The 24,487-nt window shown below is 47.2% G+C and overlaps 1 protein-coding gene across 2 annotated transcripts in view; it reads left to right on the forward strand.

Annotated features, from left to right (window-relative positions):
* KSR2 (kinase suppressor of ras 2) overlaps positions 1-24,487 on the forward strand; it is a gene marked incomplete at its 3' end in the record, with an annotated part of 189,408 nt that overhangs the window by 49,384 nt on the left and 115,537 nt on the right. For both annotated transcript variants that reach the window (XM_081841791.1, XM_081841790.1), the window contains one exon: positions 1,203-1,710. In XM_081841791.1, the coding sequence (XP_081697917.1) occupies positions 1,203-1,710 (508 nt within the window). The remainder of the gene's footprint in view (positions 1-1,202; positions 1,711-24,487) is intronic.

A 24,487-nucleotide genomic window follows, 5' to 3' on the forward strand; every position in this document is an offset into this window, starting at 1 on the left:
CAGCCTTGGAGGGAACAATCCCAAAGACACCCTTGTCACACTTTTTAAAAACTAAAAAACCCCTCCTTTTAATCAACCCTTCTTCCTTTTTTGTCCTGCAGCTCATTGCCTGTCCTTCCCTCTCCCTTCTCAAGAGCTTGAAATAAATTGATTTCCTTGAAAAGGAAGTGGAGATAACAGGGCTATCAATTAATAATCCTGAGTGGCGTAATAATAATAATAAAAAAGAGTCGGGGTCGCTATGGACTTCTTTTTTAGAATGCAAATATCACCTTTTTATTCATGAGTTCTTAAGAGGCGTTGGATCAAGAGTGCTTGGGGGGGGGGGGGAGAGAGATGGACTCTATTATTTTGCCCAGTAGTACTTTTGGGTAATGATGTGCTTCTTAGGATTCCTTCCTGAATGGATTCAGGAAATGGTGGTGTGGGGGGTGCATGAAAAAGAGGGAGGCAGGAGTGGGATTAAAGGCATTCATGGAGCCTAGTTATGCCGGCTACTGGGCCAGCTTCACTCTGCTCACCAACTCCAGCTACCCTCTTACCTGACCAAATCTCCCTCCCTTTACACCTCAATTACCCTGACCCCTCGCAGCTTCCCCCCAAACCTTTCCCTTCTCCCCCAAGCCCCACCCCCTTTTAAATGGGTGGGGAGGTGCTTCACAGAACGGCTTGCTAAACTGCTATAGGGGGAAGTGCAAAAAACAAATGTATGCATTGTGAAAAGGATGTACCAAAATGCATTGTTAGCTTGCAACAATGTGCGTATTTGTCAAAATTACATACAGAAATGTGTATATCAGAATAAATCCTATGCCTACGTTCATGAAACGAATATGCATGACTGCATTATATATCAGGAAACAGCTTGCAAAAATGTGTGCCGTAGTCAAAACTGCACACAAAAAAAGTTAAATTTGCACGAAATTGCTAATTAATCTTGATGAGGTTTTTTTGTATTTTTAAAATTGCAAATTAGAGAATTGGAGAATTTTAAATTGCAAACTGGAGAATTGGAGCCTGGGAAAAAAATGAGACACTGAAGGAAAAGGGTTTCCTGGGATGCTCCCTCTGGCTGCATTGACAGTTTAAATAAGTTCTCAATGTATTTAAATGTGTAGCATAGATTTCCTCTTGTTAAATCACCACTGCTTTTCAAGTGTGCGCATGACAATGATTTCCCCCTCCCTTTCCCGTTTGTACAGGTGGTAGCCTTTCCAAGCAAGACTGGACGATCCAGTGGCCGGCAACGACTGAGACGGGCAAGGAGAACAACCCCGTGTGCCAATCGGAATCCATGCAGTGGATTCGAACCCACCTCTCTCCGAGCCCCAAAGCTCAGTCCAAATGCATCCAGCACTACTGCCACTCGACCTTGCCGCATGGACCGGTGTATGCCCATGTGGACAGGCTGACCGTGGAAGGCTTCCCAGGGCTGTGCCCGCCACTGGAGTCCGGCCACCGTTCTTTGCCCCCTTCCCCACGGCAGCGGCATGCTGCGCATACCCCGCCACGCACCCCTAACATCGTCACCACCATGACGCCACCAGGCACACCGCCGGTCAGGAGGAGGAACAAGGTGAAGCCCCCGGGAACGCCACCCCCATCCTCCCGGAAACTCATCCACCTTTTCCCAGGCTTCACCACCTTGCACCGCAGCAAGTCCCATGAATTCCAGCTGGGCAACCGAGTGGATGAGGCTCACACACCCAAGTAAGTGGACTGAGGTGGGAATATGTGCATGGACAACACGGGTGGAGAAGGGGGAGGTGGACTTGTCCCCCAGGGACTAGGTTGATGATCAGAAGGTCGGTGGTTTGAATCCCTGTGACGGGGTGAGCTCCCAATGCTCTGTCCCAGCTCCTGCTCACCTAGCAGTTCGAAAGCATGCCAGTGTAAGTAGATAAATAGGTACCACTGCAGCGGGAGGGTAAACGGCGTTTTCGTGCGCTCTGGTTTCTGTCACTGTGTCCTGTTGTGCCAGAAGCGGTTTAGTCCTGCTGGCCACATGACCCAGAAAGCTGTCTGTGTACAAATGCTGGCTCCCTCAGCTTGAAAGCGAAATGAGTGCCGCAGCCCCAGCCTATGACTGGACTTAACCATCCAGGGGTCCTTTACTACTTCTTTTTATAATCCCTGTATCTGCAATGGACCTACTGATGACAACAATACATTGATGTAGCACTTTCCAGCATTAAAATACTGCTACTTCTACCAGCACCACCACCATCGCAATTTATATATACTGTGTATATGTTTCTTTCTTTTGTAAATGAGAGCTTTAGTTTCTGGGAACAGCAGCCTGGGGGAGAGTAGGCCTGCTGGTCATGTACCCACCTCTACGTGATGAGGTGGAGGAGACAGGGTACTTGGTATTGCACAGTTCTATGTGTAGGTGTTTCTATTGGTTCAAGTGCTCTTATAGGCTGGCTGTGTACTTAGGAACAATCCAAAGAAGGTGCAAAGTTTGGACAGAGGAGGATACAGAGGTGAAAACCCCACCGAGACCAGGAGAGGGAGCCGGTCAGAGCTGCATGCCGGGAGCTTCTCTGTGGCTGCTGCCACCTGCGCCCCTTGGCCGTCATTGAAAGATGGGATGTAAAGATAACGAACCCTTTTGCCTTCCATTTCGTTTCTTTCAAACGAGCAGGAGGCAGGCCATTTAGCCACCAGAGCTTGGCAGTGCCACATACTCTGGGACGCTGATGGGGTTGCCAGCTCATTAGGTCCGAATGTGGCCTCCCCAGAGGAGAAGGGCTCTCCGTTCCTTCTAATGAATTGTTCCACATCAACAGGGGTGGCGTTGTGGGTTGGGGGGAGCACCTCCCAGCTACTCTGTCCCTTCTCTCAGCCATTACAGATATTGCAATGTAGTCTCTCTCTCTCTCTCTCTCTCTCTCTCTCTCTCTCTCTCATGAATTTTTTTTTGTGTCTTTGTTGGTGAAAACATTTGTTATTTTGTGCAGGGACAGGGGTGAGGAACTGCCAGCCCAGGGGCCAAATACAGCACTTCAGGCCTCTCTGCCTAGACCTCGGTGCTCTCTCCAGGCTGCACCCTCTCCTCAATCACACCCTGCCACTCCTGCCTCGCAAGGGCCCTTGTGGGTGACCACATAGTAGTCTGCATGTTGTAGGCATGGCCTGCTGCAGACAAGGAGTCCCAAAGCTGGTGAAGCTTGGAAATCAGGACCATGGACAGGAAATCAGGACCATGGACAGCTCCCTGTCCATTCAGGCCACATACAAGCGCACACAGGCTACCATGTTGCTCCAGCTAGGTTCTGTGTCTCTGAGGTCTTAAGTCACGGGTGGGGAGCCTCAGGGGTGGCGGCCAAATGCGGCCCCCAAGCCTCCCCATTTAGCGTTCATGACTCCCCCCAGGCACACTGCCTCTCTAGCTCTGCTTCACACACGGCTCAAGTGTTTTAGCTTGGCTGGAAATAAACTTGCCACTGGTCTGGATGGAGGATAGAGAAGGGTGTGCAAGTCTCTGTAGAGAAGCTAGCCTACTGTACAAAGGTGACATTCCTATCTGTTGCTCTTCCCACTTCTGCCTCTGCCTCTGCCCACAGCTCACATATGTCCCCCCCCCCCGAAGGGAATGTGACGCTTGGGCTGGGAAAAGTTATCCAGGTGGAGGAGTAAACTGCCTCTTGAGGAGCAAATGTCCCACTGGCTACCACTTTCTGCAAGGCACCAGAGGAGGGTTTTTGACTTCTTGGTGTGTTTCTCAGAAGTTTCTGGTCAGCTCTTGTGGGATGCTGGACTCGGGACTGGGTGGACCTTTGGTCTGATGCAGCAGTGCTTCCCCCTAGGTTCTTATGCTTGATCAAGCTAGATCATTAAGTTCCAAATCTGGATTAGATAGTAAGTATACTTGGTGGTGGGATGCTTGCTATGTAAAAGGGTCTGGCCATTGGCTCTAAATGAGACATGAACATGGGATGCCAGTGGAGTAATGAGCAGAGACAAGTTCTTTGAGATGAGAGTTCAGTTCATTATGTGTGTTACTAACAAAGATAAGGCACCCCATCTCCCCCTTTGGTTTGACTCAACAGTTTCAGCCAGAATGCAAACTATTTTTGCCCCCTTCTCCATCCATCATTATTCAACCCATTTCCCCACCTTGGCCACTACGATGATTTTGTATTACCTTGAGCTTTTGCAAAAATCGTTCAACGAAAACCTTTTTTAAAAAAACAAGCAAAGAAAAAACAAAGATATATTCTATTCAGGCACAAACACCAAAGGAGGATGCGAAGCAGGGTGTGGCCTGGGCGAAATTCCAGGGGCCAGGTAGCGATGCCTGGGGTCCACTTTGAGGTGCCCCAGCCCTGCCTTACAGTTCTGATGAAGACTCTCCTTCTGCTCTCTTCCTGAATCCGGTCTGAAGTCTTTCTCCCATCTCTTGTGGCTCATTCTGGATGTCTGAAGCATTGCCACCATTTAATTAGATCTCTCTCTCTCTGTATGTGTGCTGGTGTGGGAGTCTGAGGCCTCCTTTCCCCTCTGTAATTAAATGTTTCAGGTGAGCTCGAGTGAGGCTCTGGGCGCGACAACCAGGATGGGAGGTAATCAAGCATTTCCAGTTGTTAATTGCGCAAAGGGACCCTGGAGCCCCCCCCCGCAAGCTCTGTTCCAGCCGGCTAGACCCCCCCCTCCACTTCTTCCTTTCGGCGGGACTCTGGCGCTCGAGGTCAGGCTACCTTAATTTACAATTAGTGAGATGCAGCCCCTCCGCAAGCCCCGGTTCCAAGAGGAGAATCCCCCGTAGGCAGCGGAGTTTATTAAGCTAAATTAATCGAGGGGAGAGAAAACAAATATCAAAGTGTGTTCTGGTACCCCGGCATCCAACCAAGGGCTCATTGCTTCTAGGCAGGGAGGAGAGATGTCTGGAAAGGACCCAGAAGCTCCTCGGTGGAAGAGTGGAGGTTAATTTACTCTAATGGGGCTTAATGATTTTCAGGAGGCAGCCACCGAATCTTGCCTTCTAATCCCATTAGTGTTTTCGGGATCATAATTAGCGCATTAAAGGGAGGGCGTCTCCCCCACCCCCCACTTCTATCCTGCAGAATCGCACAGATGCTCCTGCTGCAGTTTGGTTTTGAGTACAGGGAAGAATGGGCTTTGCTGTGAGGGATGAGGGATGCAAGAAGAGCTCTGCTAGATCAGGATAATGGCCCATCTGGTGCAATGTCCCGTTCTCACAGTGGCCAACCAAGATGCCTGTGGGAACCCACAAACAGGACCTGAGCATGAGAGCGCACACCCCTCCTGTGGCTTCCAGCTACCAGGATTCAGTTGAGCAGAGCATAGCCACCATGCCTAGCAGCCATTGATAGTCCTGTGTATAAGATGATGTTTTTTTGCTAAAAAAATAGTCAGAAATTGGGGGTTGTCTTAAACATGGATGGTGAATGCACAGGGGTTTGGGTTTGGGCTTGGGCTCTGGCGTGGGTGGCCTGGGCTCGGGTTTGGGCACAGGTGGGTTGGTGGCAGATGGTGGGGGGACGGGGGACGGGGACGATCACCAAAAGAAAGCTCAACAACCTTTTGTGCTATCACTCTGAAAAGGCTGTCCAGATGTTTACATCTTGAAATATGGCAGCTCTAACTTTGGGGGACCTCTGCAAAAAAAAAAGCTCAATTTCTCTGACCATCGCTTATGTTTAAATATACAGTACTAAATATCCCGATGCTTTGAATATTTAAGAAAATATCAAAGTTGTTCTGTTTGTTGTTTAAAATATTGATTTATTAATTTTGGGTTCAAAATCCCACAGCACTGAGACCCTGGACTGGCTTTGTGTTTCTGAGGCTGGTCCCGTAGGCGATTCCCATTCTGATTCAGAGTCCTCATTCCCATCCCCAGAAGAAAGGGGACCAGACTTATGTGGGCCTGCCCTTGAAGGTTGTCCAGAGACCTCAACTTGTCCCAATAGCACCAGTCTCCTAACCACTCGCAGCCCCCTTAACAGTATACAGCTCCCAGAATTCTTTGAGGGAAGCCACAACTGTTCATAAAGTGGCAAATACCGCTTACAGTGCTGGCCCATGCACGAGGCAAGCGAGGCAACTGCTTCAGGGGGCAGGATCTACAAAGGGCAGCAGATCTGGCCTCCAAGTAAGGCAGGGGTCAGCAAACTTTTTCAGCAGGGGGCCAGACTATATTTTGAAAACAATAAAATAAACTAATTCCTATGCCCCACAAATAACCCAGAGTTGCATTTTAAATAAAAGGGCACATTCTACTCATGTAAAAACATGCTGATTCCTAGACCGTCCGCTGGCTGGATTTAGAAGGTGATTGGGCCGGATCTGGCCCCCTGGGCCTTAGTTTGCCTACCCATGAAGTAAGGCATCACTTGTTGCTGCCACAGTGGCAGTGACGCCCGTGGACTGATCTGCTGCCTCCTCAGGAGATATGCCCCCCCCCCATGCTGCCCCACAGGACTCATGATGGGACCCTGCACTTATGACTTTGCCACTATGCAGCTGTGTACAGGTCTTTTGTACACCATAGCCAGCAACTTGTTATTTTGCTCGGTAAATGCCAATTGCAGACGTTGATTGATAGGGATCAGCAGAATGCAGCAGGGGCTTCTGTGCGCTCTCTGTATGGTTTTATTGTTCCCTTCCTCTGATTTCTCAATCAACGGAGATGGTTATTTTATTACAAATTTATTGGGAATTGAAGGCCTTTTGGTTTAATGTCTAAATGACCCAGCGCTGGTTCTCTGGAGCACCAGAATATTCTAATTAGCCTTTGCGTTTCTGGCTTGATGGTGATTGGCAATCACGAAATGCTTAAAAAAGACCCAAGGAAGTCATAAGGTGCTTTTCATATATTACCGGTGCTTTCTCTCAGCCTCATCTGTTTTCCAGGCCACCGCTCTGTTGATGATTACGGACGGGGGGGGGGGGGGGATTTCTGAAAGCATAAGGAACCTTTCCAGCACTAATGTTCCAGACCTTGGCATTATGGTCAACAGCCGTAATTTGGGCAACGCAATTCATTATTGTAAGCAGTAACCCACTGGCTTCATTTTGTAGAAGACGGCCCTTAAGTCTGGAGCAGTTAGAACAGGGGGTCAGCAAACTTTTTCATCAGGGGGCCGGTTCACTGTCCCTCAGACTTTGTGGGGGGCCGGACTATATTTTGAAAAAATAATATATGAACGAATTCCTATGCCCCACAAATAACCCAGAGATGCATATTAAATAAAAGCACACATTCTACTCATGTAAAAACACGCTGATTCCCGGACTGTCTGCGGGCTGGATTTAGAAGGTGATTGGGCCGGATCAAGTCCCCGGGCCTTAGTTTGCCTACCTATGAGCTAGAAGCTACACATCAGGCCACTTCAGAAATTAATTGAAAAGTCTGGTTAGTCCAAATAAGTTGGGGTTAAAGTGTAGTTTATGAATCTGGCTTGTGTGTGTGTGTCTGTCTAAGAGTTCCCAAAGTCTGGACAGAACTTGGGATGGTAGTTCATTTAAAACCAGGAGTGGATACTTCTGATCTCTTCCTGTGGTTCATGAATGACGCAGTCTAGGAAGGGCAAATGTCAGGGACTGAACTGAGGAGGAATGATGAAGACTCCCCCCCTTCTCCTGCACTTCCCAGAGAAGAGGGAGACAGTATAGATTTAGAACAGTGGTTTGCAGAAGGTCATAGTTCAGAGGCTGCAGAGGGCAGAAGTGGGAAATATTGGGAGGGGAGCAGGAAGAAGAGGAAGAGGCACCAGGGGAGAGACAGCTGACGGACTCAGTGTCTTTAGAAAGCATCCCAGACCCCCCTTCTCCCAGAACGCGGCGGGCATGGAAAGCAGGAGAACAGAGAGCTCAGAGGCAGAAAGCACAGATCTGCCAACATAGGGATGGCGTATAATAGGAGAGATGGAGGGGGTGGGGCTTTACTCGGAGCAACGCCATTACTGCAAGAGAGGCACTTTTCAAAGTCTCTCTCTGTGAATATTGAATAAAAGACATGGTAAGAACTCTTCTTGCCAAGTTACAGGGAACCAGACAGAAGGCCTTCTCGGTGGTGGCACCCACCCTGTGGAACGTCCTCCCACCAGATGTCAAAGAGAACAGCAGCTACCAGACTTTTAGAAGACATCTGAAGGCAGCCCTGTTTAGGGAAGCTTTTAATGTTTGATGCATTACGGTATTTTAATATTTTGTTGAAAACAGCCCAGAGTGGCTGGGGTAGCCCGGCCAGATGGGCGGAGTATAAATAATAAATTATTTTTATCATTATTATTATTATCATCTAATTCTTGGCTCCCCACCGTGGGAGGAATCGGATTCCCTGAACCCTGACAGAAACAGAGGGTGGTGATGGTAGACCTAAGATCTCTCCCCCGCTCCTGCAGCCACCATTAAAATTGCAGTCCTCAAAAAGGCAGGGCAGCAGCCGCTTGCAAATGTGCTGGTGAATCGAGGGCAGCCATTCCCAGCTCTGCTGAGGTGTATGTTTGGGAGGGGCAAAGGGCACCCAGCTTCAGCGGGAGTAACTGATGAGAAGGGATGCGTGGCACTGTCCGTTTCAGTTTTTCTTGCTTTTATTCATTTCGCCCCAGTCTTAAATGCATTTGCCATAATTTCAAAACTGTTTGAAGATTTTTATTTTTTTTTAAAAAAAGAGTTATCTCCAACTTGGATGGCTTTAAAAGAGGATTGGACAAATTCACGGAGAAAGCTAAGTCTGCTGCTGGCTACTAGCTATGATGGGACGCAGGTGGCACTGTGGGTTAAACCACAGAGCCTAGGACTTGCTGATCAGAAGGTTGGAGATTCGAATCCCGCAACGGGGTGAGCTCCCGTTGCTTGGTCCCTGCTCCTGCCAACCTAGCAGTTCGAAAGCACATCAAAGTGCAAGTAGATAAAGAGGTACTGCTCCAGCGGGAAGGTAGACACCGTTTCTGTGCGCTGCTCTGGTTCGCCAGAAGCGGTTTAGTCATGCTGGCCACATGACCTGGAAGCTGTATGCCGGCTCCCTAGGCCAATAAAGTGAGATGAGCACCGCCACCCCAGAGTCGGTCATGACTGGACCTAATGGTCAGGGGTCCCTTTACCTTTTTACTAGCTATGATGGCTCGGCTCTGCTTCCACGGCTGGAGGCAGTCATGCTTCTGAAACACCAGTTGCGATAAACTACAGGAGGGGAGAGTTGCTCTTGAGCTCAGGTCCTTCTGCAGGTTTCCCGTAGGCCTTTGGTTGGCCACTATGAGAACACAATGCTCTTATTACATTCTCAAAATTTGTTACCATTTTAGCATGCATTTCTCTTAATTTCGCACTTCTTTTGCAAGCAGCATTCTCCGTAGGTTACTTTCCCAAATATAATTATCATTTCATATTAGTTGCTTGTTACCTAGAGGTCCCCAAGTGACTCACAACACAACTAAACCATTAGCACAGATACATTATACCGTAAAAAACCCCAACTCTTTAAAAATACAAATATTTGCATATTTTGTGTGCCTACATTTCTGGGGACTTGGAGAACTGCATTGTAAAAATCAGAGAAGTGGGGATGTCGAAGGATGGTTGTATTTCAGTGTACATATTGTTTCTGGGAAAGATAATTCAGTGGGTTCTCATGAAAATGCAAGCAGAACCCTATTTCTCCCCCAACTTTACCAACTGAAGAGGAAAAAAGGGGATTTTTGCACAAGCCCTGCCCAGTCTCCCTCCCTCCACTGCTGCCCACTTAGTCGATATGACGGTGCCGTTGCTGCAATTACCCACACTCTCTGGCCTCTGGCGCACTGCAGGTATGCAATCCCAGTTAATTATCGCTGTGTGGCATCTCTGTCGAGAGGAGCAGAGGTGGTTTTTATTTTATTTCTTTTTCTGATAAAAAAACACAACCCGCATTTTTGTGAAGAGGCACTTCTGTGGCCTCCCCCCGGCGAGAAGTCTTACCTTCTCTCGCTACTTCTTCAACAGTGAAGCCATGATTGGGAATTTGGATGAGGGTTTTACGTCTCCATGGTGACCCCAGCTGGAATCCAGAGATGCCTGTGTGCAACTGGGATGACGCTGGGGTGGCCGGCGGTGGGAGCAACAGGCAATGTCAGAGGTCAGACATTAAGCAGATGGTGCAGTCATCACCACAGTCAGTTTGTTTACATCCCACAGCCTTTGTCAACTTAGGCCCTGTCTGCACCATTGATTTAAAGCATGCTTAAACCACTTTAAATAGTCATGGCCTTTCCCCCTTGCAAAGCATCCTGGTAACTGAAGTTCCTCAAGGGTGCTGGGAATTTTTAAGGACACCACTTTCCCCCTCACAGAACTACAATTCCCAGAGTTCCCCGCAAAGTGGAATTGTAGCTCCGGGAGGGAACTCAGGCGCTAATTATTTTATTTATTTTTACATTTATATCTTACCTTTACTCCAAGGAGCTCAATGTGGCATGCATGGCTCCTCCCTTCCCTGTTTTATCCTCACAACAACCCTGTGAGGTAGGTCAGGCTAAGAGACAGTGACTGACCCAAGGTCACCCAGTGAGCATCCTAGTTCACTGGGGATTCGAACTCTGGCCTAGTGATAGAAATCTTGTAGTGAACAGGAAGAATGGGAAAATTTGGAGAGGAGTCAAAAGTTTCAAGGGCTGACAGAAGAAAAATCCTAATGTTTTCAATGTTTTCATGGTGTTGGAATGGATTTGAAGGAGATTATATATTGTTATTAACCTTCCTTGCTCACATTAGTGAGATCAACAGAGTACCATCCTTTGCAGCTTAAACTTGGAAGATAATATTGATTTAACCTTCTAGAAACAATAATCTAGGATGCTTTCAGACAGACTGGGTTTTCCTGGTATTACCTGTTTTCTCCCCCTTAAAAATAACAATGACACACACATTGTTTTGTGAAGAAATAAGAGTAGTATTTACTTACATACTCTAGGTCTTGAAGCAGTACTTACAGTAGCAAAATGAAGGCAGGTTTAAAAAGTACTATACAAGTTACAAAAGCACAAAATGTAAGTTCAAAAATGGTGTCTGAGCTGAAGAGCTCAGACATGCACGTGTGGTCAGCTTGGAAGCATTGTGAAAAAAGAGGTTGGTTGCCCAGGAAGGAAGGAAGGATATAGTGTTACAGCTTCCTGCCAAGGCAGACAAAGGAAATGATTTCACAGAGTTCCCTCTAGCCAATTTTACAGGAAAGCTCTGAGAGCCTCAGCCCCTTCATGTGCCCACCTGGCAAAGCATGAATTATTGGTTTGACTGCAATAATGTCCCACACAGGGATGGGGGGTGATTTGGCAAAAAATGGAGGGGGGCAGAGAAGCTTGGGGTTTCATTAAGAGCCTCCTACCTTTATCCTCCAATAATTCAGGCACTGACAAACCTAGACAGCATCTTAAAAAGCAGAGACATCACCTTGCCAACAAAGGTCCGTATAGTTAAAGCTATGGTTTTCCCAGTAGTGATGTATGGAAGTGAGAGCTGGACCATCAAGAAGGCTGATCGCCGAAGAATTGATGCTTTTGAATTCTGGTGCTGGAAGAGACTCTTGAGAGTCCCATGGACTGCAAGAAGATCAAACCTCTCCATTCTGAAGGAAATCAGCCCTGAGTGCTCACTGGAAGGACAGATCGTGAAGCTGAGGCTCTAATACTTTGGCCACCTCATGAGAAGAGAAGACTCCCTGGAAAAGACCCTGATGTTGGGAAAGAGGGAGGGCACAAGGAGAAGGGGAAGACAGAGGACGAGATGGTTGGACAGTGTTCTTGAAGCTACCAGCATGACTTTGACCAAACTGTGGGAGGCAGTGGAAGACAGACGTGCCTGGCATGCTCTGGTCCATGGGGTCACGAAGAATCGGACACGACTAAACGACTAAACAACAACAACAATTCAGGCACTGAAGCAAACCCAGCATGGACCCCCTTCTCTGTTTTCAGCCTCATGTCAACCCTGTGAGGTGGATCAAGCTGTGAGAAATGTGTCTAGCTCCAGGTGAAAGAGGGAGCACATTTGCTGGATGGGAATTTGAACCCAAGTCTTCCTCATCATAGTACAAGACACTTAAGGCAGAGGGTGGGAGACCCTTTCAGATGTCGCTGGACTATTATCATCGCTGACCATTGGCCATGTTGACTGGGGTTTATGGAAGCCGGAGGCCAGGGGCATTCATAGGAACACAGTTTAGTCCCTCCTGCTTTGAACCAGCCTTCTGCACTGCCGCCTAAATGTTTATGATCATGCCGTGAAGATTCCGGCAATTCCCTGCAGCACAAAAGGCTCATTTCAGATGCTGATCACTGATTCCTCTTTGGCACGCCTTTCTCATTTGCTTCTTGCATCTCGTCTGGCTTCCTCCAATTCTAACTTTAGTTTCCAGAAGTCACTGAGATTCTGGAGTTTGGAGCTATGTCCGCCTTGTGTCTTTGAGAGGAAGGAACAAGGAGAAAAGTTCTGCTTGGGTTTGTTAACACTCCCTTCAAAGAATCCCCATTTTTTAATATATATATATATAATCTGTGGCATATTAAGAAGTTACACTTTGTGCAACAGAAAAGGGAATAATAGATCAGTGAGACTTCCACCTTGAAATTCAACCATCCTGGGGGGAGCCAGGACAAGCAAAGGGATCAATAATTAACTGGCAAGCCTTTGATATGAAGAGCTTCCTTTTTCTAAGGAAATTTCCCCGCTTTCGGTCTTGCCCCTCAGAAGAACAAGAACTTATCTCTCCCCCAAGTTCTTTTTGCTCAAAGCGCAGGAAGGCAGTTTAAATCAGCTGTCCGGGGAGTTTCTGAGCTGCGGGGGAGAGTGCCTCTTCTGCCTGGGTCCTGCTTAAGGGTGAAAAAGGCAAATTCCGTGCTAGGGATCCCTAGGGAAAGAACTGAAAATAAAACTGCTGGTATCATAATGCTGTTATGCGCATCTGTGGCTATTGGACCGAGCCAGCAGGCTCTTCCTATGTTCCTATTATTTTATCCATTGAGAATGAGGCTATCAATGGCTACTAAATCAAAGACTCAAAGCAGATGGCTGCAGGGTGGCAGTGCTTGGGGGCTTCCCATCTGGCTGGCCACTGTGAGAACTGGGTGCTGGACTAGATGGGCCATTGGCCTGATCCTGCAGGCTCTTTGGATGTCCTTATGTCACACAACATCTCCACCTGCAGAGCTAGGAGTGCCCCACATGCCGTTGCTGCCTTAAGTCAGGAGTCAGCAAACTTTTTCAGCAGGGGGCCAGTCCACTGTCCCTCAGACCTTGTGGGGGGCCAGACTATATTTTTTGGGGGGGAATGAACGAATTCCTATGCCCCACAAATAACCCAGAGATGCATTTTAAACAAAAGGGCACATTCTACTTATGTAAAAACATGCTGATTCCTAGACCGTCTGCGGGCTGGATTTAGAAGGCAATTGGTCCAGAACCGGCCCCCAGGCCTTAGTTTGCCTACCCATGCCTTAAGTGCTGATTGCCAGCGTTCTTTTCACTTCGTTTCACAACTTTTATATACCACTTGGTTCATCTTCATCAAACTTTATTTCGGTCGCAGACCAGCATCAGATAAAAACATGCGAATAAAGCAAAGCACATGACAAAGAGGAAAGGGATAAAAGATACCGCTTGATTATTAGTTTGCTTCATACCCTCCAACTTTCCTCAGGCAAAAATAGGGACATTTCTCACTCCCCCCAACTGACCCTCCTTGTCCCCCCCATTTTTAGTCATCCCCCTCGCCCACAGAGCATTTCTTATCGAAAGAAGGGAAAGTGCCATCACCAGGACGCAGCATAAACACCCCCCACCATCCGGAGGAAAACCTTAATCCCAATTTGGTTTGATTTTATTCTTTGGTAGATTTACAAAAAGAAATGGGGACATTCCAGGACCAAATCAGAATCTGGGATGGCTTTCGTAATTCCAGAATTGTCCCTGGAAAATTGGGACCCTTGGAGGGTATGCTGTTTTGAGGGTTTTCACAAAGAGTCCTCACCTCAAATCTCGTTCCCCTGTTGGGTGACCTAGAACGTTGCTGGCATGGTTGATGTCCTTCGTAAAGAGGCCTGCTGGGTCTTTGATAGCCAGCGAGGGCAACCTCAGGCCCAGAGCCTCTGTGTGGCCCCACGGGTCTCTTGATCGGGCCCCCGGAGCTCTGAAGAACCAAGACCCCTTTCATTTCCTGAGCTTGCTTTGCGGAGGAGAAACGGCAAGAGTACGAGCTGAGCTCTCCCTCCTGCCTCCCTCTTTCCCTCCCCCAGGAAAGCCTTTTTGTTGAATCCACTGAGCATTGGAAGGTAACACAGCACTGAATTAAACATAGTGGAAACCAGTCAACCTTGCCAGTAACTCTCCTCCCCCATCCATTAAATTGCATCTTTTTATTATTATTTCCCCCCCACCACAGCATAAAATTAATTTGGGAACAACATGCCTGAAGGGCAAACGGCTCTTTGCTTCGCTGCTTCAATCTTTTATTGAACAAAGAGGCTCGAGCGAGCGCCTGCCTCCTGCGTATTGCGGGAAGCCAAGAGGGTGTGAAAGAGGAATGGGCCCAGGGCAGAGTGGGAGGAGAGACTCAGGTGCAATCCATAGCTTGGGTGGCTTGCTGGAAGCTGCATTTGGGGTATGGTTGCTAACTGACCCCTCAAAAGACTACCCTAACCTGGGAGGTTCCTGTGATTATTATTATTGGTGGTACTACTGAGAACTGCTTTTAATATTGTGTTGTAATAGTCTGTTTCTAATTTTGCAACCCACTATATGGGACCTTAGGGAGGAGTGGGCAATTAATGATAATAATAAGAATGACAACAAATTATTATTATTATTTCAATTTATTCACATGGTCCAATATCATCATCATCTTCTTCTTCTTCGTCTTCTTCTTCTTCTTCTTCTTCTTCTTCTTCTTCATCCAATCCAATAAAAACACAAAGAAATACAATAAATTAGATAGCATTCCATCAGGAGGGGATACATCACTTATCTTGCCATAGCAGAATGCCCCTCTGGCCCTGAGTCTTTAGTCTACAGTGAAAGGGAGAAGGGAATGGGATTTAAATGTGCATCATGAGGCAGGCAGTTCCCAAGATTGTTGGCACTACTATGGGAAAGGGCTTGGGCTTTAGCTCCTTCCACTGCACAGGATCATGTACTGCCCTGTGAGAAATGGAGAGAGGAAAAGAAGCAAAAGATCCATGAAGATTTGCTCCAGCTAGATTATCCTGCCCCCAACCAGGCTCTATATATCTGTTGTAAAGGTAAAGGACCCCTGGGCGGTTAAGTCCAGCCAAAGGTGACGATGGGGTTGTGGCGCTCATCTTGCTTTCAGGCCGAGGGAGACGGCATTTGTCCACAGACAGCTTTCCAGGTCATATGGCCAGCATGACTAAACTGCTTCTGGTGCATCAGAATACTGTGACGGAAACCAGAGTGCACAGAAACACTGTTTACCTTCCCACCACAGCAGTACCTGTTTATCTACTTGCGCTGGTGTGCTTTTGAACTGCTAGGTTGGCAGGAGCTGGAAGAGAGCAATTGGGGCTCACCCCGTCATGGGGATTCGAACCCCCAACTTTCCGATCGGCAAGCCCAAGAGGCTCAGTGGTTTAGACCACAGCGCCCCCATGCTCCCATATCTGTCTGTCTATCTAAAAATATATAAGGCACAGCCCCCATTGGAGAGTTTGTAGTGCCTTGTCACAATCCTGGATTTGCACAAGGTGGGTGAGAAACAGAAGAGAAGCCAGGCTTTTTAATGGCAGCTTTAAACCACAGCAGAGGTTTGACCAAAGCAGGGATGGAGAGACATGGAGGAGCTGTGTGGGGATGTGTGGGGCCTGAAAGAGCTGTCAGGGGCTGGGAGGTTTGGGCAAAGTGTCAAGGGAGAGGGTCGAAGGTTGGCAAGGGCATGTGGGGCTAGACAGGGGCTGAGCAATGCGAACAGGGGCAGCAGCCCCTAGTAGTTGATATGACTTGCCAATGGCCTTGAAAAGATTTGTATTCTGGAAGGCAGGATCTGAATAATTGCAAGAAACAAACATTGCTAATCTGCTCAAGGTAGAAAGCTTAACCTTTTAAGGTGAAGCGCAGCCTGTTATTATGACCTTAATTAGCAGGCTGGCTTGGAAACAAGTGGGTGGTCCTTCAAATACCCTGGATCCAGGCTGTTTAGTGCTTTAAAGGCCATAAGCAGCATTTCTAAATGTTGCTGCAGAGGTGAAAGGAAGCACATTCTTTTTTTAAAAAATATTTTTTTTATTCAATTTTACAACGTACATTTGAATTCAAACAGTGATCATAATCATAAATATGTATGATTCCCTGAACCCTTAAGACTCCCCTCCACCTTTCATTATCAAGCTTTTTCTACTGCATTGTATAATTTCTCCAGCTTTCTTTTTAAAAACCCTATTTTTTACCTTAGTCTTTAATACATTATAAGTGTTGCTATAATCCTTCCAAAGTTTTTAGTTGTTTACAGTGTTCTCTTAGGTAACTTAAATCCCCCCCATTCCTTATTAAAGTTTCTATCTTCTTGGTTTCTGATTTTCCCGGTCATTTTCGCCATTTCAGCGAAATCCATCATCATCTTTATCAACCATTCATCTCTGGTCGGGACTTTATCTTCCTTCCATCACTGGGCCAGTAGCACCCACGCTGCTGTCATTGCATACAGTGGTACCTCTGGTTAAGAACTTCTGGAGGTCCGTTCTTAGCCTGAAACTGTTCTTAACCTGAGGTACCACTTTAGCTAATGGGGCCTCCCGCTGCTGCTGTGCCACTGGCATGTGATTTCTGTTCTCATCCTGAGGTAAAGTTCTTAACCCGAGGTTCTACTTCTAGGTTAGCGGAGTCCGTAACCTGAAGTGTTTGTAACCCGAGGTGTTTGTAACCTGAGGTACCACTGTACATAAATAGTCTTTTCTGCTCCTTTGGTATTTCTGCATCTAGGATTCCTAGTAAAAAAAAGCTTCTGGTTTTTCCACAAATGATATTTTATACATTTTTTTCTTTTTTTCTAAAAAATAATATTTATTAACATTTTAAAAACTGCAAAAGAAAAACAAAGAATTAAACAAAGCAAAACAATACAATACAAAAACAAAAACAAAAACAAAAACACCACACAACACCAACCCCCAAACATTAAATTAACAAAACCAAACACAATTTAAAAAACATCTAATAAGTTCAGTATCTTAACTTTCATTTACTTGTTTCAACGACCTCCTCACACCTCCCTTTTTGTATTCCACTTTAATTAACTGTTTCAGCAATTCCTTTCCATCTTCCTCTGTTTTCTGTCCTGTAATTTATCTTAACATATTCTAACCTTATTTTTCCCTTTAATAGATAATTGTCTTAACATATTAACTTTATTTTCCCTTTAATACTCTAATAATCTATTTGTACTTAATTCCTTGTAACATTTCTACTAAAGCCATATAGCTCCTTTCCAACATTTTTCTAAGACTCATTAATTTTACAATATTTTTATAAATAGTCTTTAAACTTTTTCCAATCTTCTTCCACCGACTCATTTTCAACTCATTATATATCATTTCCCAGAATGCTTTTGTTATTTTGCACGTCCACCACATATGGTAGAATGTGCCTTCCTTCTCTTTACATTTCCAACATACATTTGAAGCAAGAAAGGAAGAACATTCTGGGGTGGGGATGTGTATAGGTGCCAGGAGAGGATATCTTTATTAGATATTATCCTTACTCACATTTGTGAGTTCAGCAGAGTGCATCTCTTTGGAGCTTAAAAGGAAACTTAGGCAGGCTAGTTTTAGCCTTTTCGTTTAAGTAATCTAGGATGCTTTAAGGCAGACTGGATTCTCCTGGTACTCTCCTCTTTTCTTCCTTTAAAACAATCACACAAACAGTCTCATGTAAGGTAAAAGTGTTGTGGAAAGGGTGTGGTGGTTATTGGGCTGCCTTTGTTTTTGTTTTGATGATGTGTTCTGTGTTTTTTATATTGTGATTTTATGTTGTGAACCGCCCTGAGACCTATGGGTATAGGGCAGTATACAAATTTAGTAAATAAAATAAAAACATGGGTTTGTAGCCACCAATAACCTGACCTTCCATGATAAATAGTCTGACCTGACCTGGTATACAGTAAATGAAGTTTCCCAAGTTCCTTGCAAGGTGTGATGAACAGCTTTATGCCTTATGGGGACAGGAAGAGTAATCCATCACACCCAGGCAGTTTCAAACATTTGCTGCTCAGTGAAGGCAAACGTGCAGAATAGTCCCCAGAGAGTTGTGTGTTGGGGGACAGTAATGAATGAGCATCCCTGAGGATTCTCTACAAACTGATGGTCCCGTCTCTGCCTTGCTTACATCCTCTCTTCCATGCTAGTGCTGGAAAAAAAGCCTGTTGACTGGTTGTAACTTCCTGCCACCTGAAGTGATCCTTGATCTTGTGAGGAGCAGTGATTCCTTTTATCCTGCTTAGCAAGAGGGAGAGGGGGATTATAGCATCGCAGTCAAAGCAGAAGTTTGTCAGGGCTGCTGTTGACATCCATGGACGGAAGCTGCAAGAAACAAGCTCCCATTTTCTTGAGGAAAGGCAAGGAGTGGTTAGGGATGGAGGGAGAAATTCAGGTTCATTTTTGCATCGAAACATCCTTAATTTGCATTTCCTGAAACAGGCAGTGAGCCAAAGTACAGCCATCCTCGCAAATTTGTAACTCGCAGTGCTGTTCTGCAGCCAAGCCACGAGTACCAAAAGGCATCTGATAGGGTAAAATGTATGCACTAAAATGCATGCATTGGTAAAAACAACGTGTGGAAATGTATTGCACTAGGGAAAATTGCTTTGCAAAAAAGAGAGCGTAGATTAGGGAAATTGCATTAAAAATGTGTGCATTAGGAAAAATTTGCATGGAAATCCTGATGAGCTTTCATGAGGACTTGCTTTCCATATCCCTAACCATGCCCATTGCCCTGCTCAGAACCCATTTAAATGTCTTTCTGCCCCTCTTTTAAAGTTTGACTCCCAGAACTGGACACAGTATTCCTCTCTATCAGATTTGACTAGTAAATATAAGAACACAAGGACAGCCTGCTGGATCAGGCCAATATCCCATCGAGTGCAGTACCCTTTTCTCTGACAGTGGAGGCTGAGCATAGTCATTATGGCTGGTTGTCATCAGTAATCTTTTCCTCCGTGAATTTGTCTAAAATCCTTTTAAAGCGTTCCGATTTGGTGGTCATCATGGGAACGAGTTCCCTCGTTTCACAATGTGCTGCATGAAGAACTTTCTTCCATCTGTCCCCAGTCTCCAGCTTCACCAGATTTCTACAAGTTCCAGTGTTATGGCAGAGGGAGAAAAACTCTCTCCATGCCATGCATAACTGTATAAAATCCTAACATCTTGCCTCCTAATTGCCGTTTCTCTAAACTAAAAAGCTCCAAATGCTACAGGGTTGCAGCTATCCCTATTACAGTGTCCCTCGCTGCTAATATTCTGCACAGCAGCAGGAAGCCCTCTGCCTCTTGCCTCTCTTCACGTGGCTGTTGCCCATCAATCATCCCCCATCATCACTTCTCTGGCAGATGCTTCCAGAACCTAGCTTGACATCCGCCCATCATTTCTCACATCCGAGACAAGAGAATGCCATTGATCGGTGGCATTTCACAGCTCCCCGGCACCGGTCTCTGATCTTGCATGAAGAATCATTTAGCTCTGGCCGTCATGGACCATTTCTATGGCATGTTAAGCAGCATCTCTTACCGTCCCCCCCTTCCACCATACTGGTCTCAGAGACAATGGTTGGGGAAGATGGCAGGAACAGCAGCAATTCCAGCTGGATCTGGGATCCAGCATAGCCCAGGAATAGCCAAGCAAGACCCATATATATGACTGAAGCTCCATTACAAAGTTGGAGAGCCCAGGGATGTTTCCTGGCTGTATGAGCCAGCCAGTATGATCCTATATGAGCCTGCCTGGGCTTTGAGTTGTCCAGAGGAGACCTTTTTCTCAGTCCCACCCACCTTTGCAATCCCATTTGGTGAGGACATGAGAGAGGGCCTTCTTGGTGGCTTCCCCTGGATTGTGGGTCTCCTATCCATAAGAGGCTAAGCTGGCCCCTTCTCTGCTTTCCTTCTGCTGGCAAGCAGAGACTTTGTTTGTTCGTTCAGTATTCAGTTCCATTTCTGATGAGCATTTAAACTCCAAACGTCAACAGTAACTTTGTACAAGTGAACCAGGATGGATGTTCATTAGGTGTGTTGTCTGAAAGTGACTTTCATGAAGGAGTACTTCCTTGGTCTGTCTTGAATCGCTTTCATGACAGCTTGATGGGATAACCTCTTGTATTTAAAGGCAAAAACTTCTCTTGCGACCAAGAGGGTGGAATGACTCTCCTATGTAGGAAGGTGCAATCATTCAGGTCTTTTCAGTTTAGACTCCCCAGGAAAGGCAAGAAAGCAGTGACAGGATAGAAGTCCATAAAATTATGCATTGCATGAAGAGGGCAGAGAGGGAAAACATTTTCTCCATCTCCCATAACCCTAGAACAGGCTTCCTCAACCTCGGCCCTCCAGCTGTTTTTAGCTTCCATGATCCCTAGCTAGCAGGACCAGTGGTCAGGAATGATGGGAATTGTAGTCTCAAACATCTGGAGGGCCGAGGTTGAGGAAGCCTGCCCTAGAACTTATGGACATCCAATGAATATTGGAAGATTCTGAACAGATAAAAGAAAGACAACACGGAGTTAAACTATGGAACTCACTTCCGCAGGAGGCAGCAATGGTCATCAACTTGGATGGCTGTAAAAGTGGATTAGACAAATGGATGGAGGAAGAGGATTTTGATGGCCTCTAACCACAATGGCTGTGCTCTGCCTCCAGGGTTGGAGGCAGCAATGCTTCTGAATCCCAGATTCTGGAAACCACAGGAGGGGAGAGGGCTCTGGTGCTTGAGTCCTGCTTGCAGGTTTCCCACAGGCATCTGGTTGGCCACTGGGAGAACAGGATGCTGGACAAGGTGAGCCATTGGCCTGATCCAGCAGGCTCTTCCTGTGTTCTCTGTGCTCTTGCCCCCTTCCATGTAATGTGAACCTTTATCATCATCATAATAAAATTTTATTTATACCCCACCCTCCCCAGCTGAAACCTGGCTCAGAGTGGCTAACAACAGTAAAAGTAACACAGTTTACATAAAATCCCAATCAATTAATAGAAATACATTCTAAAATCAATTCATTCTAAAATCAATTCAGAATCAAATTAATGGCAACCATTGGGCTAGAGTTCTATGAGGATTACCAAAAGAGGGAGTCAGACTGTGCCTTGGCCAAAGGCCTGGTGGAACAGCTCTGTCTTGTAGGCCCTGCGGAAAGATGTCAAGTTCTGGAGGGCCCTAGTCTCTTGTGACAGAGCGTTCCATCAGATCAGGGCCACGGCCGAAAAAGCCCTGGCTCTGGTTGAGGCCAGCCTAACCTCCCTGTGGCCTGGGACCTCCAAGATGTTTTGTTTGAAGACCGTAAGGTCCTCCGCGGGACATACCAGGAGTGGCGGTCCCGTAGGTACGAGGGTCGTAGGCCGTATAGGGCTTTAAAGGTTAAAACCAGCACCTTAAACCTGATCCTGTACTCCACTGGGAGCCAGTGCAGCTGGTATAGCACCGGGTGAATGTGATCCTGTGGCGAGGACCCCATAAGGGCATTCTGCACCCGCTGGAGTTTCTGGGTCAGTCTCAAGGGCAGCCCCCTTCGTCTCCTCCCCCTGCAAAGCCCCACACATTGTAGTCTCCCCCCATATGAAAGGCTCTCTGAGCTCTTGCTCTTTTCTTCTCCACCATCTGTTTGACACAAGGCAGCTGCAGATTCATTCTGGCTTTATGGGAACTGGGAAGGAGAGATTGCGCCCAGGTGCGACAGTTGCAATAGAAAAAAAAATGGAGCCTTAATAGGAGTTTTCCACGTCAGTAAGTCTTAAGTCACTGAACCCGATGATCTCAAAAGCCTCCTTTGGGGAGAAAAAGCCTGTTATTTATCTCTTCTCAAGAAGTCCCAGTTTGCTCAGGAGCCATCTGCTAGACAACGAGTCAGGTATCGGTACACAATGATCCTGCTTTATTGCAACACTAAGCACACACCTGCACTCCACACCGTTTAGGGGACTGGCAAATGTCCAAGTCCCAGGATAAGTGGGGGGGAAAAAACCTCCCTTTAGCTTTGTAATTTCCAGGAAAGAAATCATAGGGGTGTTCGATAAACGTGCTCCCAGTAGGAACGCGCCTGCTGCACATGCCACTCTCATGCCAGGGTGCCTGCTGGCCATTCTCTGTACTCTCTGGCAGGGGCTATCCAGGGTTCCAGGCAGGACTGTCTTCCGGCTTAACTTGGAGTTGCTGGGATTGAACCCGGGACCTTCTGCATGAAAAGCAAGTGCCCTACCTGCTGACTAAACATCAGGAAAAACGTACTGTCAAATGTTGGACAGTGGAATGTCTCTGGAGGGTATAACTCGAACCAATGGCTTCAAGTTACAAGGAAGGAGATTATGACTAAACATACGAAAAAACTTTCAGACAGTAGGATAATAACAATAACAATAACAATAATAACAACAACAACACTTTATTCATACCCCCCCCCAATCTGGCTGGGTTTCCCCAGCCACTCTGGGTCGCTCCCAGCAGAATATTAAAAACACAATGAAACATCAAACATTAAAAACGTCCCTAAACAGGGCTGCCTTCAGATGTCTTCTAAAAGTCAGATAGCTGTTTATTTCTTTGACATCTGATGGGAGGGCATTCCACAGGGCGGGTGCCACTACCAAGAAGGCCCTCTGTCTGGTTCCCTGTAACATCGTTTCTTGCAGGGAGGGAACTGCCAGAAGGCCCTTGGAGCTGGACCTCAGTGTCCGGGCTGAACGATGGGGGTGGAGACACTCCTTCAGGTATACTGGGCTGAGGCCGTTTAGGGCTTTGAAGGTCAGCACCAACACTTTGAATTGCACTCAGAAATGTACTGGGAGCCAATGTAGGTTGTTCAGGACTGGTGTTATATGGTCTCAGTGGCTATTCAACTGTGGAACAGTCTCCCTTGGGAGGTTGTGGACTCTCCTTCCTTGGAGGTTTTGAAGCAGAGGTTGGATGGCCATCTGTCATGGATGCTTTAGCTGAGATTCCTGCATTGCAGGGGGTTGGAAGTGACCCTTGGGTCACTTCCAGCGCTACAATTCTACAATTCTATGATTCTATGATTCTACCTCTCTCCTAACACCAGAACTCATGGACACCCTGTGAAGCTGAGTGCTGGAAGATTCAGGACAGGTACGACAGCACTCCCTTCCACAGGAGGCGGCGATAGCCACCAACTTGGACGACTTTAAAAAGTCCCCACTTCCAGAACCAGCTGAGCCAGGGCTGGGGCTTGAGCCTGAAGGGTCCTCACCTGTGCTGAATCCTCAGGTGCAGGCACTAGCTGAGTCTGCTCTGGCTCCTGAGGTGGTGGAGGACCCATTGCCTGCAGGTGCTCCACTCCCAGCCCCGTCAGGGGAAGCTGAGGTTGCCTCTGGGTCCAGTAACCCTCCAGCCTCTCCTGAGCTGCAGAGGCTCAGGGCAGAGAGGCGGAGGGAACTAAGTTCCCACAGGAGGAGTGCTCACCTCCAGGCCAGGAGAAGCGAGTCACCTGTGGACCGGGGCCGCCCTATGCCTCGGGGCAGATAAAAGCCAGCCAGCCCCAGTCCCAGGTTGCGGGAGCAACATTGTTGGTAGCCTGTTCCTGCCTGCACCCTGTCCTGCTTTCTGCCAGAGTTCCTGACCTCACCCGACTCCCTGCCTTGGACCCAGCTTCAGCTTTGATGGACAGCCTCCATACCGCACCCTCGACCTCGGACTGGGCTCGGAACTCACTGCACGGTTAACCCTCGGGACCAGCACAGGCTGCTAGCCATGATGGCAATGATCTGCCTCCATGGTTGGAGGCAGAAGTCCTTCTGAATACCGGTTGCTGGGAATTGCAGGAGGGGAGAGTGCTCTTGTGTTCAGGTCTTGCTTGTAGGTTTCCCTTTGGGGCATCCGGACAGCTGCTGTGAGGGCAGAACGCTGGGCTAGATGTCCTATGGGCCTTCTTGCATTCTTGTCACTCACCAAGTCACAGGTGCCCTTAATTGATCGGGGTGGGGCAGCAGGGATGGGAGAAAAGTGCGGGCAAGATTAATTGACTCGCCTTAGCAAGGTAAAGAAGTTCAAAAGTTTGCCTTTCATTTGGGAGCTCGGTAGGGGATGAGTGCTAAGTCCCTCAAACCAATCACTGGAAGTGCTAATAAGCCTTGATGAGTCCTGGCATCAAAGGCCTGGCATCAAAGTGGGGGCACCACCCTGTGGTCGGGGTTGAGGCCAAACCCCTGCGGCTGCTGCCAGGAGAAGGAGGAGGATCAGATTGGGATGAAAGCGCGATGAATATGTTTAGCTGGGCTGCAGGGCAGGATGTGGTCCTGACTGCCCTGCAGTTACCTCCTAGATATTTTTGGTAA

Source organism: Podarcis erhardii (assembly GCF_964252035.2).
Source record: "Podarcis erhardii genome assembly, chromosome: 15".
NCBI classification, from domain to species: Eukaryota; Metazoa; Chordata; class Lepidosauria; order Squamata; family Lacertidae; genus Podarcis; species Podarcis erhardii.